The 15402-nt window shown below is 39.2% G+C and overlaps 1 protein-coding gene across 1 annotated transcript in view; it reads left to right on the forward strand.

The window, feature by feature from the left end:
* HACD3 (3-hydroxyacyl-CoA dehydratase 3) overlaps window positions 1-15402 on the forward strand; it is a 40222-nt gene that overhangs the window by 4040 nt on the left and 20780 nt on the right. The window contains exons 2-3 of the mRNA XM_025472446.3: window positions 13355-13397; window positions 15244-15317. Coding sequence (XP_025328231.1) covers window positions 13355-13397; window positions 15244-15317 — 117 coding nt within the window. The remainder of the gene's footprint in view (window positions 1-13354; window positions 13398-15243; window positions 15318-15402) is intronic.

The raw sequence follows: 15402 nt of genomic DNA on the forward strand, positions 1-15402 counted from the left end.
CAACCATTCATGAGGTTGTTTGGGGATGGTTGGTAATCCAAATAGCAAAAAGATAAAATAAGATCTTCCCTCATGTCTTACACAAAAGTTAATTCCAGATGGTTAATGACCTGAATGCATAAGGCAAAACTAAAAGAAAATAGGGGAGACTATCTTTATGGTATTGCAACAGGGAAGAATGTATTAAACAAGACACTCAAAACATAAATCTTAAAGATTAACAAATGTAAGGCAAGTTGGAAGAGGATATCTACAGCTATCACTGACAGATGACTAGCATCTGAAATATATAAAGAACCACTTACAGATCAATAAGAAAAAGAGGTATTACCCATTAGAAAAAGGGGCAGAAAATATAAGCAATTCAGAGTAGAAGGAAATAAGAATGGCCAATAACCCTGAAAAGATACTTGATCTCAATTGTAATAAGGGATATGTAAATTAAAGGGATAGTATTTGTTAGAAAATGGTAATTTTTTTTACATTAGATTGGGACAAATGAAAAATCCAACATTACCAATTGTTGGTGAGATTGTTCAGCAATAGGACATTTTTATACAATTCTCCCCCCAACCCCACCAAAGACCACCAGAAACATCTTGTTTTTAAATTTAATTTTATTTATTTAAATTCAGCTAATTAACATATAGTGTATTATCACTTTCAGAGGTAGAGGTCAGTGATCCATCAGTTGTATATAACATCCAGTGCTCATTATATCACATGCCCTTCTTAATGCCTGTCACCCAGTTATCCCAATCCCCCTCTCACAACCCTCAGTTTGTTTCCTATGATTAAGTCTCTTATGGTTTGTCTCCTTCTCTCATTTCATCTTGTTTTATTTTCCCCTCCCTTGTCCCATGTGCCTTTATTTTGAGAAACACCTTGTTTTTTTTTTTTTTTTTTTTTTTTTTTTTTTTTTTTTAGAAACACCTTGTTTTAACAGTGGGTTTATTGCTTGTTTCAATGAGGGAGAACACATTTTGGGACCTGTGGGATGTCAATAAGAGAGTTTTAGAAATAAGTGGTTATAGGATTTGGGCTTTGGTTGGATGATTGGGAAAGGGCCTAAGGAAGTAGGGATTCATTTTAATGGGATGCTATTAGACTGTGGAGACAATTCTGTGATTGGATATTTTGTGGATGGCCCAGTGAATGACTTGTTCTTAGACAAAATTATGAGTTGACCTTATGTTGTGTCATTTTATCGTGGTCTGAGTAACCTGAGTTGGTTTGCTATTCTTTGAGATTGTTTATGTTCAATAGGAGAGCAAAATGGCTTTGCTGTGAGTTTTAGACCAGTTTGTAATAATTTTCAGATCTAGCTGTGAATGTTAGATCAGTTTCAGACATCAGGACTGCCTATTTTCTTGCTTAAAAACAGTTTTAAAAATCATAAATATCTTTCTATATTTAGTTCATTCTTCTGTACACATAAATTTAAGCAAAATAAATTGGTGAAATTTTTCCTAAACCATCTTCATATTTTAGAGTCTACTCTTCTGAATCGCTTTTCTACTCAGAGATGTCATGGTCTGTGTTTTCCCACATAGTATCATCCTCCATACCATTAAGAGGACTAGTAATGTAGCATTTTTGGAAGATTGCCTTACTGTTATCTCTGCCATTTTTTTTTTCAAGTCATCATGACCTATTTATAAGTTTTGATGATGGCACTTTCTTGATCTGACCAGACGATGTCAACAGAATACTTCCAGATGAGAACCAGGACTCATACTCCTTCCTCAGACAGCCTTCAAGTGTTTTATTGACTGAAAAATAGTTGCAACTGTCTAGTCACGCCATCTGAAATAATAGCCAAGTTCACACACGTCAGGCCCTGACAGCCGTGTTACGGCTGCCACTTTGCCAAAGCACTTGTAAGGCGCTGCTATCAATTGTATATGCTGATTTTAGAGATATTAAATGTAAAAAAATGTGCATTTTAGAATTGATGAAACGTAGCAAAATTTGGAATTGTCAGGTAATAAGTTGTAGAATTTAAATTCCTGAGACAGGATGAGCTTGCCCAGGTAGAGTATAGATCAGAGGTTACCAACTCAAATGCCCAAAATAGTGGTAGTGTAGTGTAGTACAGTGTAGTAGTGTAGTGTAGTGATGAGGAGCCCAAATGTGTTTGAGCCTTGATTTGAATCTCGGTTTTGCCACTTGCTGACTTTGTAATCTCGGGCCAGTCATATAACCTCTGTAAGCCTCAGTTTCCCATTTGTAAAATCGTTACAATAGTACTATTTTTTTAGTGCTTTGTGTCTTTGTGTGTGTGATCTAATTATGTGGAATGTTTTGAACGATACCTGGCATATCTGAGTGCCCAGTAAATGTTTGTGAAGTGAGCTGGGTGGGGAGTGTGGTTAATTAGGAGGATAGGGTTCATCTTAAGGGAGGAGCTATTGTCATGTAAGAATGCAGATCTGAGGTTGGCATCTGATTTTCCTAATTGGTGAAAGAGAAGCTGGGAAACCGCTTTTTTTTTTTTTTTTTTTAAGATTTTATTTATTTATTCATGAGAGACAGAGAGAGAGAGAGAGAGAAAGAGAAAGGCATCCTTATGATGCCTGAAGAGAGAGAGAGGCACAGACACAGGGAGAAGCAGGCTCCATACAGGGAGCCTGACATGGGATTCCATCTCGGGTCTCTGGGATCAGACCCTGGGCTGAAGGCGGCACTAAACTGCTGAGCCACTGGGGCTGCCCAGATTTTTTTTTTTTAAATGAAAGAAACCTCACAGTTTTACACTGGATTTATTTAACAAATACATGTAAAGGCTTATTGTGTGTTTGGGAGTCTTCCAGACTCCAGGACTTGGGCATGAGCATGGGTGATGGAGGGCCCTCCTCTCAATGAAATTTATGTGCTAAAGCTGGTGGTGGTGGTGGTGGAAGAGTTATAATCAAAGTGAACAAATTCATTGAATAGTTCCAGATAACAACAAATGCTAAGGAGAAGGCAAAACAAGAAAAATATGAGAAGGGGTCATGAGAACTGCCACAGATTGGGTTGTCAGGGAAGGTCTTTTTGAGGAAGTGTCATTTGAGCAGAGACCTAAATGTGAAGAAACTGCAAAATTATGAGGACTGAATGTCGTGGGAAGAGGGAACAGCTCCTGCAGAATCACTAGGTGGAAAGTACTTGCTGGTGAAGTCAAATTAAAAATTAGTCCATAAATAAAACAAAAGCAATTCTCTGTGGCCATATAAAATATTTGGCCCTTTCAGATGCCAGTATATGGCAGAAAACTGATAGATGTTAAAATCTGGTGCCAGGGCGCCTGGGTGGCTCTGTCAGTTAAACATTGCCTTTGGCTCAGGTCATGATGTCAGGGTCCTGGGATCGAGTCCCGTTGGGCTCCCTGTTCAGTGGGGAGCCTACTTCTCCCTCTCCTGCTGCTTGTGTGCACATACTCTCCCTCCCTCTCCCAAGTAAATAAATAAAATCTTTAAAAAATAAGAACTGGTGGAGATAGGAAGCAGTCCAGGGTTGAATCCTAAGCTACTCAGCCATTTAGAAGTTGAGCAGAGGAGAAAGGACAACAAAGGATAGAAAAGGAATAACATGAGCCATAAAATCCAGATGGTGCCCTTAGTGTGTGTCCTGGAAGCCATTTCTGTGGGGTGTAGTCACCTGTGTCCTGTGCTGCTTAGGGGTTAGGTATGATGAGATTATATGTCTATTGGATTTGCCAGTATGGAGGTTATTGATCTTAATAATAACAGTTTCAGTGGAGTGGTAGTGATAGAGGCTAGATCAGAGTGGATTCAAGAGTAAAATTTTTTTTAAGGATTTTATTTATTTATTCATGAGAGACACAGAGAGAGGCAAAGACATAGGCAGAGGGAGAAGTAGGCTCCCCTCCGAGAGACCAATGAGGGACTCAATCCCAGGACCCTGGGATCATGACCTGAGCCAAAGGCTGATGCTCAACCACTGAGCCACCCAGGTGCCCCAGGAATTAAGACCTTGAAGAAATGGCTGATTATTCCAAGCCTGTACTAGAGAAAATATATACTCAAAGGCTACAAAGTCATGTCAGAATAACATAGGAGCTGGTCTGAAGGGATTTCCACTGGCCAAATTTGTGATCATTTGAACAGCAACAAGAATAAGAGTGGGTTTTGACCAAGGGAACTAAAAGCCAAGATCCATCAGTCCATAGTGATACTTTAAAGGAAAGGAAGATGGTGATGCTGAGGGAGGCTTAGTGGAAGGGGCAGGAAGTGGGTGCAGTTACAAAAGAGCAGTGCCAGGGATCTGGAAGCGTTCAGTATCTTGACTTTGATGGAGGGATGAACCTACACTTGTAATAAATCCTATAATACTTACACATGTGCACTCAAATGGATAGAAGTCAAACTGGGAAACTGTAAATAAGGTAAGTGGGCCATATCAATGTCCATATCCTGACTGTGATACTATATTACAGGTATGTAAGATATTGTCTTGGGGAAAAATGGGGCAAAGAGTGCTAGGGGTCTCTTGGTGTTCCTTCTTATCACTGCACATGGCTTTATAATTATCTCAATACAAATTGCAGTATAAAAAAATAAAGAGGGAAAAGAGAGAGAAAGGGAAAACCCTTACAGAAGAATGCCAGCTAAAAAATGAAGAAAGAATGATTGAATTAGGGCAGCCCCGGTGGTGCAGCGGTTTGGCGCGGCCTGCAGCCTGGGGTGCGATCCTGGAGACCTGGGATCGAGTCCCACATCGGGCTCCCTGCGTGGAGCCTGCTTCTCCCTCTGGCTGTGTCTCTGCCTCTCTCTCTCTCTGTGTCTATGAATAAATAAATAAAATCTTTAAAAAAAAATCTTTAAAAAAATAAAATCTTAAAAAAAAAGAATGATTGAATTAGAAAATCATCGTTGTGTGGCCTCCAAATCAGGCAAGGATTACCAGTGGATGACAGTTCTATTGAAGGAAAGAGTGTAGAGAGTAGGAGGTTACACTGTTAGACACTTACTAATTACAAAAGAAAAAATACCTTTGAAGTAGAGGGTTTTGGCGGTCCCCATCTCTTAATTAAATGATCAAGGTTAGTATCACCCATCTGATGGCACAGGCCTCTTCCTTATGATGCCTTAAGAAGTACTCTTATCAAAAAAAAAAAAAAAAAAAAAGAAAGAAAGAAAGAAAAAAGAAATACCCATGTCACCTATGAAATATTCTTGTCAAAAATGATTAATATGAAGGGATGTCCAGACAAATCCAGAACGTGATACATGTTTTGAGGTAACTGGTGTGGATTAAAAATAGTAAAAGTAGAAGTCTGTGTTATTCAGATAGAACAGTCAGATGGAATGTATGAACGTTGATTGGATTTATTTATTTATTTATTTATTTATTTATTTTTCAGGCAAAAATGTAGTAATGGTTTAAAAGTAGCCACATCAAGAGCTCCATTGTGAATTGGGCTCTATTTTCTCTTCCTTTGAATCTGGGCAGGTCCTGTGGCAACTTAATTAATAGAATGCTGCAAAATGATGCTGTGGCCAGTTCCAGTCCTAACCTTTTTAAGAGGACTGCCAGCTTGTGCTTCTCTCTTAGAACACTTTATTTTTTTTTTTTCTTTTCTTTTTTTTAATTTTATTTATTCATGAGAGACACAGAGAGAGAGGCAGAGACATAGGCAGAGGGAGAAACAGGCTCCCTATGGGGAGCCTGATGTGGGAGTCGATCCCAGGACCCTGGGATCCCGACCTGAGCCAAAGGCAGAAGCTCAACCACTGAGCCACCCAGGTGTCCCTCTTAGAACACTTTCTATTAAGACATTTCCTCCCAGAACTCAGCAGCCCAACTGTGAGAAACCCAAATCACACAGAGAGGTCACACATACAGGTACTCCAGTCAGCAGTCCCAGCTAAACTCTCAAATGACAACCAACGTCAACTCTGAGCCATTGGAGTGACCCATCTTGGATGTGCCAGCCCAATATACTACAGAGCTAGCCAACATCACATGGAGCATAACTGTCCAGCTAAGCTCAGTCACCATGCATAGCTTAGTTTAAGATAATAAAACGGTAGTTTTAAGCGGTGAAGTTCTGCATTATAGTAGGTAACTGAAACAAACATTTTTTCAGGCAATTGTTTTTGTTTGTGGTTTTTTTTTTTAATTTTTATTTTTTTATTTAAGATAGTCACAGAGAGAGAGAGATTGGCAGAGACACAGGCAGAGGGAGAAGCAGGCTCCATGCACCGGAGCCCCACGTGGGATTCGATCCCGGGTCTCCAGGATCGCCCTGGGCCAAAGGCAGGCGCCAAACTGCTGCACCACCCAGGGATCCCCTCAGGCAATTGTTTGAATAGAAACTATAGTGGAAGATACAGAATTTTTGTTTCTAGGTGTGAGAAAATTGTGGTCATTATGTAAGAGAACGTCCTTGTATTTAGAAGAAGCATGCTGAAAGGTTCAGAGATAAAGTGTCGTGATGTCTGCAGTTGGTGAAATGGTTGAGAAAAGTCGCATGTATAAAAAGCTAGTATGATAAATATAATCGATTGATGAATGGCATGAGTATTCATTATACTGTTTTTCTCCTCAGTGTTTTAAATGCATTAAATTTTTTTCGAAATAAAATATTGGGTTGAGACACTTTTTTAGGAGGGATGCCCAGCACCCGCCTGTGTATTTGGTGATTCACTAGAAAGACCTTTGAGATTCAGTGTATAGTTTACTCCAGGTGGAGTGCAGCGAAATTCCATGCAACAGGGCTTGGTCTCATCCTCTCAAACCTTCCTGTGGGTGTACACTTGAGTTGCTCTTTTTTTCCAGCGGTGAAAACTGCAGTGACTTATGTGTAATGTTTCTGCCCAGGGAAGCCCATTAGAGAGTTAGCACTCACGTACCCAAATTCTAGACTCCCAGAAGGAAAGTTGGTGTTCACCATTAATCCCATTGTCTGTAGGCACAGTGAACCAACTGTTAGGGGATGGAGGAAAGCCAGGTTTTCCGATGCCTGCCAAGGGCTGATCTTGGAAACAGTACCTTATAAAGATAGCAGCCTCATGCTTGTTCTATAACTTTCTTTGTGCATATATTAATCACATACATGTGCAAAACTAAATACTGATGATTTATTTATTTACATATTTTATTTGAGAGAGAAAATAAGTGAGAGATATCAAGTATGTGCACAAGGCAGGAGAGAGACGGGGAGAGGAGAAGCAAACTCCCCACTGAGTAGGGAGCCCAGCTCAGAGCTCGATTCCAGGACCCTGAGACCATGACCTGAGCCAAACGCAGATGCTTAACTGACTGAGCCACCCAGGTGGCTTAAATACTAATGATTTAAATGAGATCTAAACGTCTAAAGGCTTAGGTAGCAGATAGTCCACTGAACTCTGTAATTCTGTCAGAAATTATGAAAATGGGATGAAATCCATCCCAACTCCTATCCCCAGAGGCCCTAGCACTAAGCAGAGGAGTTAAAAATCATTAGTTGGCTCTTAAAAGATTATAAGATTATATAGCCCAAGTGTACACAGTTTTGAAGATCTAAAAATGCCCATGAATTTAGTTTAAAGTGATCACAACTGGTGGAGGCCAGCTCCTAAGTGCGTGGCAAACGCAGATCCTGGTGACAGAGCTGTGCTGATAATCAGATTAGAGTTTTAGACAAAAGTGTATTTTCAGAGATAGAAAGGTCATTTCATAATGATAGAGGTTTGAATTCATCAGGAAGGTAGAACAATATTAAAGTTATATGTAACTAACAGCCTCATAAATACATAAAATAATAGAATACATAAAATAATAGAAGGAGAAGGAGAAACAGACTAGTTGACAATAGTGTGATTGCTCAGTAATTGATAGAATAACAAGATAAAATCCAGTAAAGATATAGATTATGTGAACGAATGGTTAGCAGTAAATCCAGTAGAACACTGTATCTAAATTCCAGAACATACATTTAAGTTCACTCAGAACATTTATGCAGTTTGACTCTGTAGTGTTTCCGAGTGTAGGTCTCCACAAATTTGAAAGGATTAAAATCATACAGAGAATGCCCTCTGATCATTGTACAGTTCAAGTGGAAGTTAATAACAAGATAACTAGAAAATCTCATATGTTTGGAAATTAAATACTTCTCAGTAACCCATGTGTCAAGAGAGAAACAATAATGAATACTAGGAAATATGTCAGACTGAATAATAATGAAAATACTACATTCAAAACTTGAAATATGTAACCAAAGTAGAGGTTGGCAGGAAATTTATATTCTTTTTTTTTTTTTTTTAAATGCAGCTGACATATTAGTGTCAGGTGTACAGCATAGTGATTTGACATCTATATACATTATGAAATGATCACCACAGAAAGTCTGTTACATCAGTCACTGTATAGAGTTATTATATTATTGACTAGATTCCCTTTACCTTATATTCCCATGACTTAGTTTTATTTTTTTTAAAGACTGTTTATTAGAGAGAGAGCAAGCATGCGAGTGTGTACAAGCCAGGGGAAGGGGCAGAGGGAGAGGGAGAAGCGGACTCCCCTTGAGCAGGGAGCCTGATGTGGGCCTTGATTCCAGGACCCTGGGATCATGACCGAGCCGAAGGCAGGTGCTTAACCGATTGAGCCACCCTGGTGCCTCTATTTATTTTATAACTGGAAGTTTGTACCTCTTAATCTCCTTTACCTATTTCACTTATTCCCTTACCCCTCTCTTCTCTGGCAACTACCAGTTTGTTCTTTGTATTTATGAGTGTTTTCTGTTTTGCATTTTTGTTTTGTTTTTTTTTTTTTAGATTCCACATATATGTGAAATCATACAGTATTTGTTTCTTTCTGTAAGACTTACTTCACTTAGCATAATAGCCTCTAGGTCCAGTCATATTGTCATGAATGGCAAGATAGCGTTCTTTTTGGTGGCTAGTATTCCATTGTGTATATATGCCACATCTTCTTTACCCATTCATCTCTTGCTTACGTATTTTTGCCATTATAAATAAATAAATAAAAAATAATGCTGCTGTGAACGTAGGGATACATATATCTTTTCAAATTGGTGTTTTCATTTCCTTTGAGATAAATACCCAGAAGTAGAATCGCTGGATTATATGGTAATTCTACTTTTAATTTTTTGAGGAACCTCCACACTGTTTTCCATAGTGGCTGCACTAATTTGCATTCCCATCAACAGTACATGGGGCTCCCTTTCCTCCACATCCTCACCAAGCTTTTTTAGGGGGGTGGAGAGGGAGATTTTTTTGGATAATAGCCATTCTGACAGGTGTAAGGTGATAGGGTTTTGATTTGCATTTCCCTGATGATTAGTGATGTTTAGCATCTTTTCATGTGTCCATTGGCCATCTGTATGCCTTCTTTGGAAAAATGTCTATTCAGATCCTGGGCCTATTTTTAAATTGGATATTTTTTTGATGTTGAGTTGTAGATGAATTCTTGATAGATTTTGGATATTAATCTCTTATAGTAAAGATCACTTACAAATGTCTTTTCCCATTCAAGAATTGCCTTTTTGTTTTGTTAATGGTTTCCTTCACTGTGCAAAAGCTTTTTAGTTGGAGGTAGTCCTATTTGTTTGTTTTACTTCTTTGTCCTTGCCTGAAGAGACAGCTCCAAAACAACTTTTTTCTTTTTGTTTAAGATTTGTTTTAGAGAGAGTGCATGCAAGGAAAGCAGTGGGGAGGGGCAGAGGGAAAGGGAGAGAGAGAGTCTGAAGCCTACTGAGCTGAGCATGGAACCTGGTATAGTGCTCAAATTCAGGACCCTGAGATCATGACCTGAACTAAACCAAGAGTTGGATGCTCAACTGGCTGCGCCACCCAGGTACCCCCCTCCCCCAAAATATTTCAAAGACCAATGTCCAGGATTTTACTATCTATGTTTTCTTTTAGGAGTTTTATTGTTTCAAGTCTTACATTGAAATTTTTAATCTATAATCTATTTTGAGTTTATTTTTGTAGATGGTGTGAGAAAGTGATCCAATTTTATTCTTTTACTTGTAGTTGCCCAGTTTTTCCAACACCATTGATAGAAGAGACTGTCTTTTCCTCATTGCATATCCTTGCCTCCTTTGCCATAGATTAATTGACCATGGAAGGGTGGCTTTATTTCTGGGCTCTCTGTTCTGTTTCATAGATTTATGTGTCTATTTTTTTTATGTGTCTATCTTTGTACAAGTACTATACTAATACTATTTTGGTTACTATAGCTTTGTAGTATGCTATATATGTGTGTGTGTGTATATATATGTATATATGTATATAGCTTTGTAATTCCTATAGTTTGAAATCAGGGAGCATGATATCCAGCTTTGTTCTTCTTTCTCAAAATTACTTTGGCTGTTTGGGGTCTTTTTGTTGCTCTGTACAAATTTTAAGATTATTTATTCTAGCTCTGTGAAGAATGCCATTGGTATTTTGGTAGGGAGTGCATTTCATCTGGAGATTGCTTTGGGTAGTGGACATTTTACCAATATTAATTCTTCTAATCCATGAGCATGGAATATATCTTTCCATTTATTTGCATCCTCTTTAATTTCTTTTGTCAATGTCTTAGTTTTCAGAGCACAGGTCTTTCACTTCTGTAGTTAATTTTTTCCCTAGATTATTTTATTCTTTCTGATGCAATTGCAAATGAAGTTGTTTTCTTCATTTCTCTTTCTGGTAATTCATTATTAGTGTATAGAAGTACAGCACATATCTGTGTATTGATTTTGTATCCTGCAACTTTATGGAATTCATTGATTCTAGTAGTTTTTTGGTGGTATTTTTATGGTTTTCTGTATATAGTTTCATGTCATCTGTAAATAATGGTAATTTTACCTTTTTTTTTTTTTTTTTTTTTACCAATTTGTATGCCTTTTGTATTTGTTTTTTTGCCTGATTGCTGTGGCTAGGATTTACAGTACTGTATTAAATAAAAGTGAGGAGGTTGGTCATCCTTATCTTCCTGATCCTAGAGGAAAAGCTTTCAGGTTTTCACCATTGATTATATATGATGTTAGCTGTGAGTTTGTCCTCTATGACCTTTATTTTTTTAATTTTTTATAGTTTACTTTTTTTTAAGATTTATTTATTTATTTATTCAGAGAGAGAGAGAGAGAGAGGCAGAGACACAGGCAGAGGGAGAAGCAGGCTCCATGCAGGGAGCCCGACGTGGGACTCGATCCTGGGTCTCCAGGATCACACCCTGGGCTGCAGGCAGCGCTAAACCGCTGTGCCACCAGGGCTGCCCCTCTATGACCTTTATTATGTAGAGGTGTATTCCACTTTGTTGAGAGGCTTTATCATAAATAATGATAAATTTTATGTACTTATCATTGGATATTAAATTTTGTCAGATGCTTTTTCTTCTTTATTGAGATAATTATATGACTTTATCCTTCATTTTGTTAATGTGTATCATGTTGATTTGTTTGCTGGTCTAATATTGGACCATCTTTGCATCCCTGGAGTAAGTCACTTGATCATGGTATATGATTCTATTAATGTATTGTTGAATTCAGTTCACTAATTTTATTTAAGGATTTTATTTATTTTTGAGAGAGAGAAAGTGCAGGAGGGGCAGAGGGAGAGGGAGACACAGACTCCTCACTGAGCAGGGAGCCCAAAGCAGGGCTTGAGCCCAGAACCTTAAGACCCCGGGCCGCTGAGATTATGACCTGAGCCAAAGGCAGATGCTTAACTGACTGAGCCAACCAGGAGGTCCTCAGTTTGCTAATATTTTGTTGAAGATTTTTGCTTCTGGGTTCATCAGAGATACTGATATGTGTGTTTGTGTGTGTGTGTGTGTGTTTGTAGTATTTTGTCTGGTTTTGGTATCAGGGTAATGGTGGCCTCGTGGAATAGCTTTGGAAATGTTCCTTCCTCTTCAATTTTTTGAAATAGTTTGAGAAAGATGGATATTAGCTCTTCTTTAAATGTTTGGTAGAGTTTACCGTTGAAGCCATTTGGTCCTGGACTTTTGTTTGTCAGAAGTTTTTCAATACGGATTCAATTTCATTCCTTTTTCCTTCCAAGTGACTTAGAGTATAGGAAACACACTGAGATGGGCAAGAAGTGACCTGGGTAGGAAACTTAACCCCAAGACATTCTAGAACTTTATTTAGCTTTAATGAGAATATTTACATCAAAACGCTGTTTCCCTTACTGAGGAACCATGCCCCTGGAAGTGTAGCCTCTTTGCTAAGGTTCCCTAACTCCCCCTTCCTGCCACAGAGATCATCTAGAATTTGAAGCTCCTTTGGGTGAGCATCTCAGCTTGAGATCTGTACTCCCACTGGGGAGGTTCTCAACATGAAGCTTGGCTCAAATGCCCCTCCGCCCCCAGCCTTCATTCTTTCCCTTTTCCTAACACTCTTGGCTGTGAATAGAGCATGTAGGTTCCCTCTCCCCATTGGCATACCCCCTTTCCAACCTTCTGCCTTGTTGGTTTCCTTCAATGCCTGATGGAGCACAGAGAGCTGAGCCTGCAGGAGAAAAATAAATGAATTAGTTACAGCACTGGAAACAACATACTGCTCCTTGCTTATTAATTTGTGCTGGGAGGTAGGAGGTAATTTCTCATCCATTAAAAAAAGAATTAAAAAAAATAAAAAAATAAAAAAAAGAATTTAGTAGTTTCACTTTAAGTTATGCTATTAAAGTCATGTAGCAATTTCTGGGAATAAGTGAACAATTTGGAGAATTTTGATCTCTTCTAGTGTTGGTTCGGATGGGGGTTAAGAGCACAGAGCCTGAGGGAGGGATGCGCACAGCATGTTTCCATTTTGAATGGATCCCCTGTAATTGTCAACCCTTCTCTCCACCTACTGGAATGAATTTATTCTTCATGTGCAGTATAGGTTTCACTTCTGGTGAACCTTTCCTCAGCCATCCTATTCTTGTGCTTGCTCTTGTTAACACCTATAACACTAACTGCTTTTTACTACTCTCTTGGTCTTGAGCATATGTTACTTGATACTATTTGGGATCTTCTTACAGGAAATGAGTCATCATCTGTTCCATTAGATTTTCTGCCTCCACAGCTCAGGGACTGAGTCTTAGAGATCTGTGTACTCTCCGGAAATACCTCCCATAGCACCTTGTACCATTTGCCATGATCAGAATGGACTGAGTCAGTATCTGATTATTCTGCACAGTTAGAGCAGTTCAGCATTATTCTTACAGATGCCTACAATCTCAGATGGGTACAGACAGACATAGAAAACCCCTGCACTGAGCTGTGCATAAACAACTAAATATATTTTCTGGGGGAGGCACAGGTAGGAGGCTGAGTCCCTAAGGGGGAAGGATGGTGGGGAGTTAGCCCCGGTTTTAATTTCATTTTTCTCCTATTAAAATGCCCTTCTCGCATCCTTGGTCTCTTTTCACAGAATCCTGCCATCAGCATCACTGAAAATGTGCTGCATTTCAAAGGTCAGTATCCGGGCAAATGCTCCCAGCTCTCTACACAGCTAAAGAGGCATGGTGGTGGTTACTTTTTCTTTTTCTTTTTATCTATTTGTTTTATTCCCTTTCTATTGATGCTCACCTCTCTGCTGCTCTTGGGGTAAACTAGATTGTTTTGAAATACATGATTAGAAAAGTCAAAAAACTTATTAGGACTTAGAAGTCCTGCTTTCCTCTTGGAGAAGCAGTAGATAGAGTGAGAAGGAATCCCGGGCTGGAAATCAGGAGATCTGTCTTCTAGCTCTAATTCTGCTATCCTTGGACAACTTACAGACTTCTCTGGACTTAACATGAAGATATTTGGTTATAATCTGTGTTTCTCAAACTTTAGGACCTAGGGACATCTGAGAATATGTCCTAATGATCCTCCTGGGCCATGGACCCTAGTTTGAGAAAACATGTTAAGAATTAAATATGGTCACTTTAAGTGATACTTGGCTAAGCTTGTGTGTCAGTACTTGATTATAAGGTAGCCATTTAGATGATCCAGAATACACATCTTTTTTTTTTTAAATATTATTATAATTGAAACAAAAATTAGAAATTTTCTTAATGAGACTCTTCAGCTCTCTGATGCTACACTTAAACAGGCCAGTTTAAGAAACACGGCTTTCTAGATGATACCTCAAGCCTTTGTAGCTCTGACAGTCTTTGATTCTGTGAATCTGCCTCTGGCTCTGTTCTCCTCGGTAGTCAGCAGGTATGCTGCTGTGCCTGAGAGGGTAGGTCAGATTCCTTGTCACCCAGTGGGGTGGGATTCCCCTTCCTCTCTCTTTGTTCTAGTTCCTTGGAATGTCTTTAGTCAGTGACTGGGGTTATGGGACATTGACATTTCTGCTTTACTTGAAATCCCATCTACCTTAATATGCTTGCATGAACGCACAGCCTGGCTTTTATATCACCTTTTCAAGGTGAGAGCAGTTGTGGCAGTGGCTCAGAGCTTTTGGCTGTTAATACATTTGAAAGGAAGTTAAGGGATGAAAGCGTATCTTGCCACTCGGAGATTATGGACTGCTCAACCTTAAGGAATTTCTGGTCTCAGAACAATAGGCACTTGTAGCAAATATTAGGCAAGTTATACCACATGTGGCCGGATGAGGAAAGAAACCAAATGATGGACAAGTCAGAGAGAGGAGAAGAGATGCCCAGCAGCCATTGACACCTAGGCATGACACCTGTTTGTTTTGGGGAAAGGAGCCATGTCAAGGCACGAGGATGGTGTAATGGTCCACTCAGGGTCTTTCCTCCCAGATCCATTTGTCCTCTCAGGAATGAGCTGAGGAAATCATATTTCTCTTTTTTGTTCCCTTTGAAATGTGTTAAAGGGGAAGTCAGCTTCTTCATTTTCTAAACTTGGTTGGGAGGTGTTAGATTCAGAGCTTTCTTTGAGGCAGTCCAGCATTTCCGTGTGCTCTGCAGCTTTCCTTAGTGGTAGTCAAGATAACATACCCACCTGCTATTTCTGGGCCCTGGAGTCAATGCCAAAGTAAACGTGAAAGTTAAATTTATAGCTCTGTGACCTCTTTGGCTTTGCTTTTGGTATTCTTTTTCCTGCCTATTATTTGTACTGGATATTATCAAAGCCACATTGGGAGATTAAGTAAATGTTCTGGAACTGATCGTCAGAAGGACATATGGAGGTGAACTTTTGTCCGGGATCCAGCTTATCTAGCTGTTGAGTGGCTCTGCTCACAAGTCCCTACTCATTTTGGCAGGACTCATTACTGTTTGTATACTTCTGAAAGAACTGCACCAAGCTTTTGGATGGCCTCACTTTGCCAGTTCTCAGTAACCCACATTTCTTTCTTCATAGCTCAGGGACACGGCGCCAAAGGAGACAACGTGTATGAATTTCACTTGGAGTTCTTAGACCTTGTGAAACCAGAGGTATGTTCTTTCTTTTCTCATTTCCCTTCCCATTTTAGGAAATAAATACTAGGAGTTCAGTGAAATATGGGGGGTTGGGGTTTTG

The sequence above is a fragment of the Canis lupus genome, chromosome 30, assembly GCF_003254725.2.
Source record: "Canis lupus dingo isolate Sandy chromosome 30, ASM325472v2, whole genome shotgun sequence".
Classification (NCBI taxonomy): domain Eukaryota; kingdom Metazoa; phylum Chordata; class Mammalia; order Carnivora; family Canidae; genus Canis; species Canis lupus.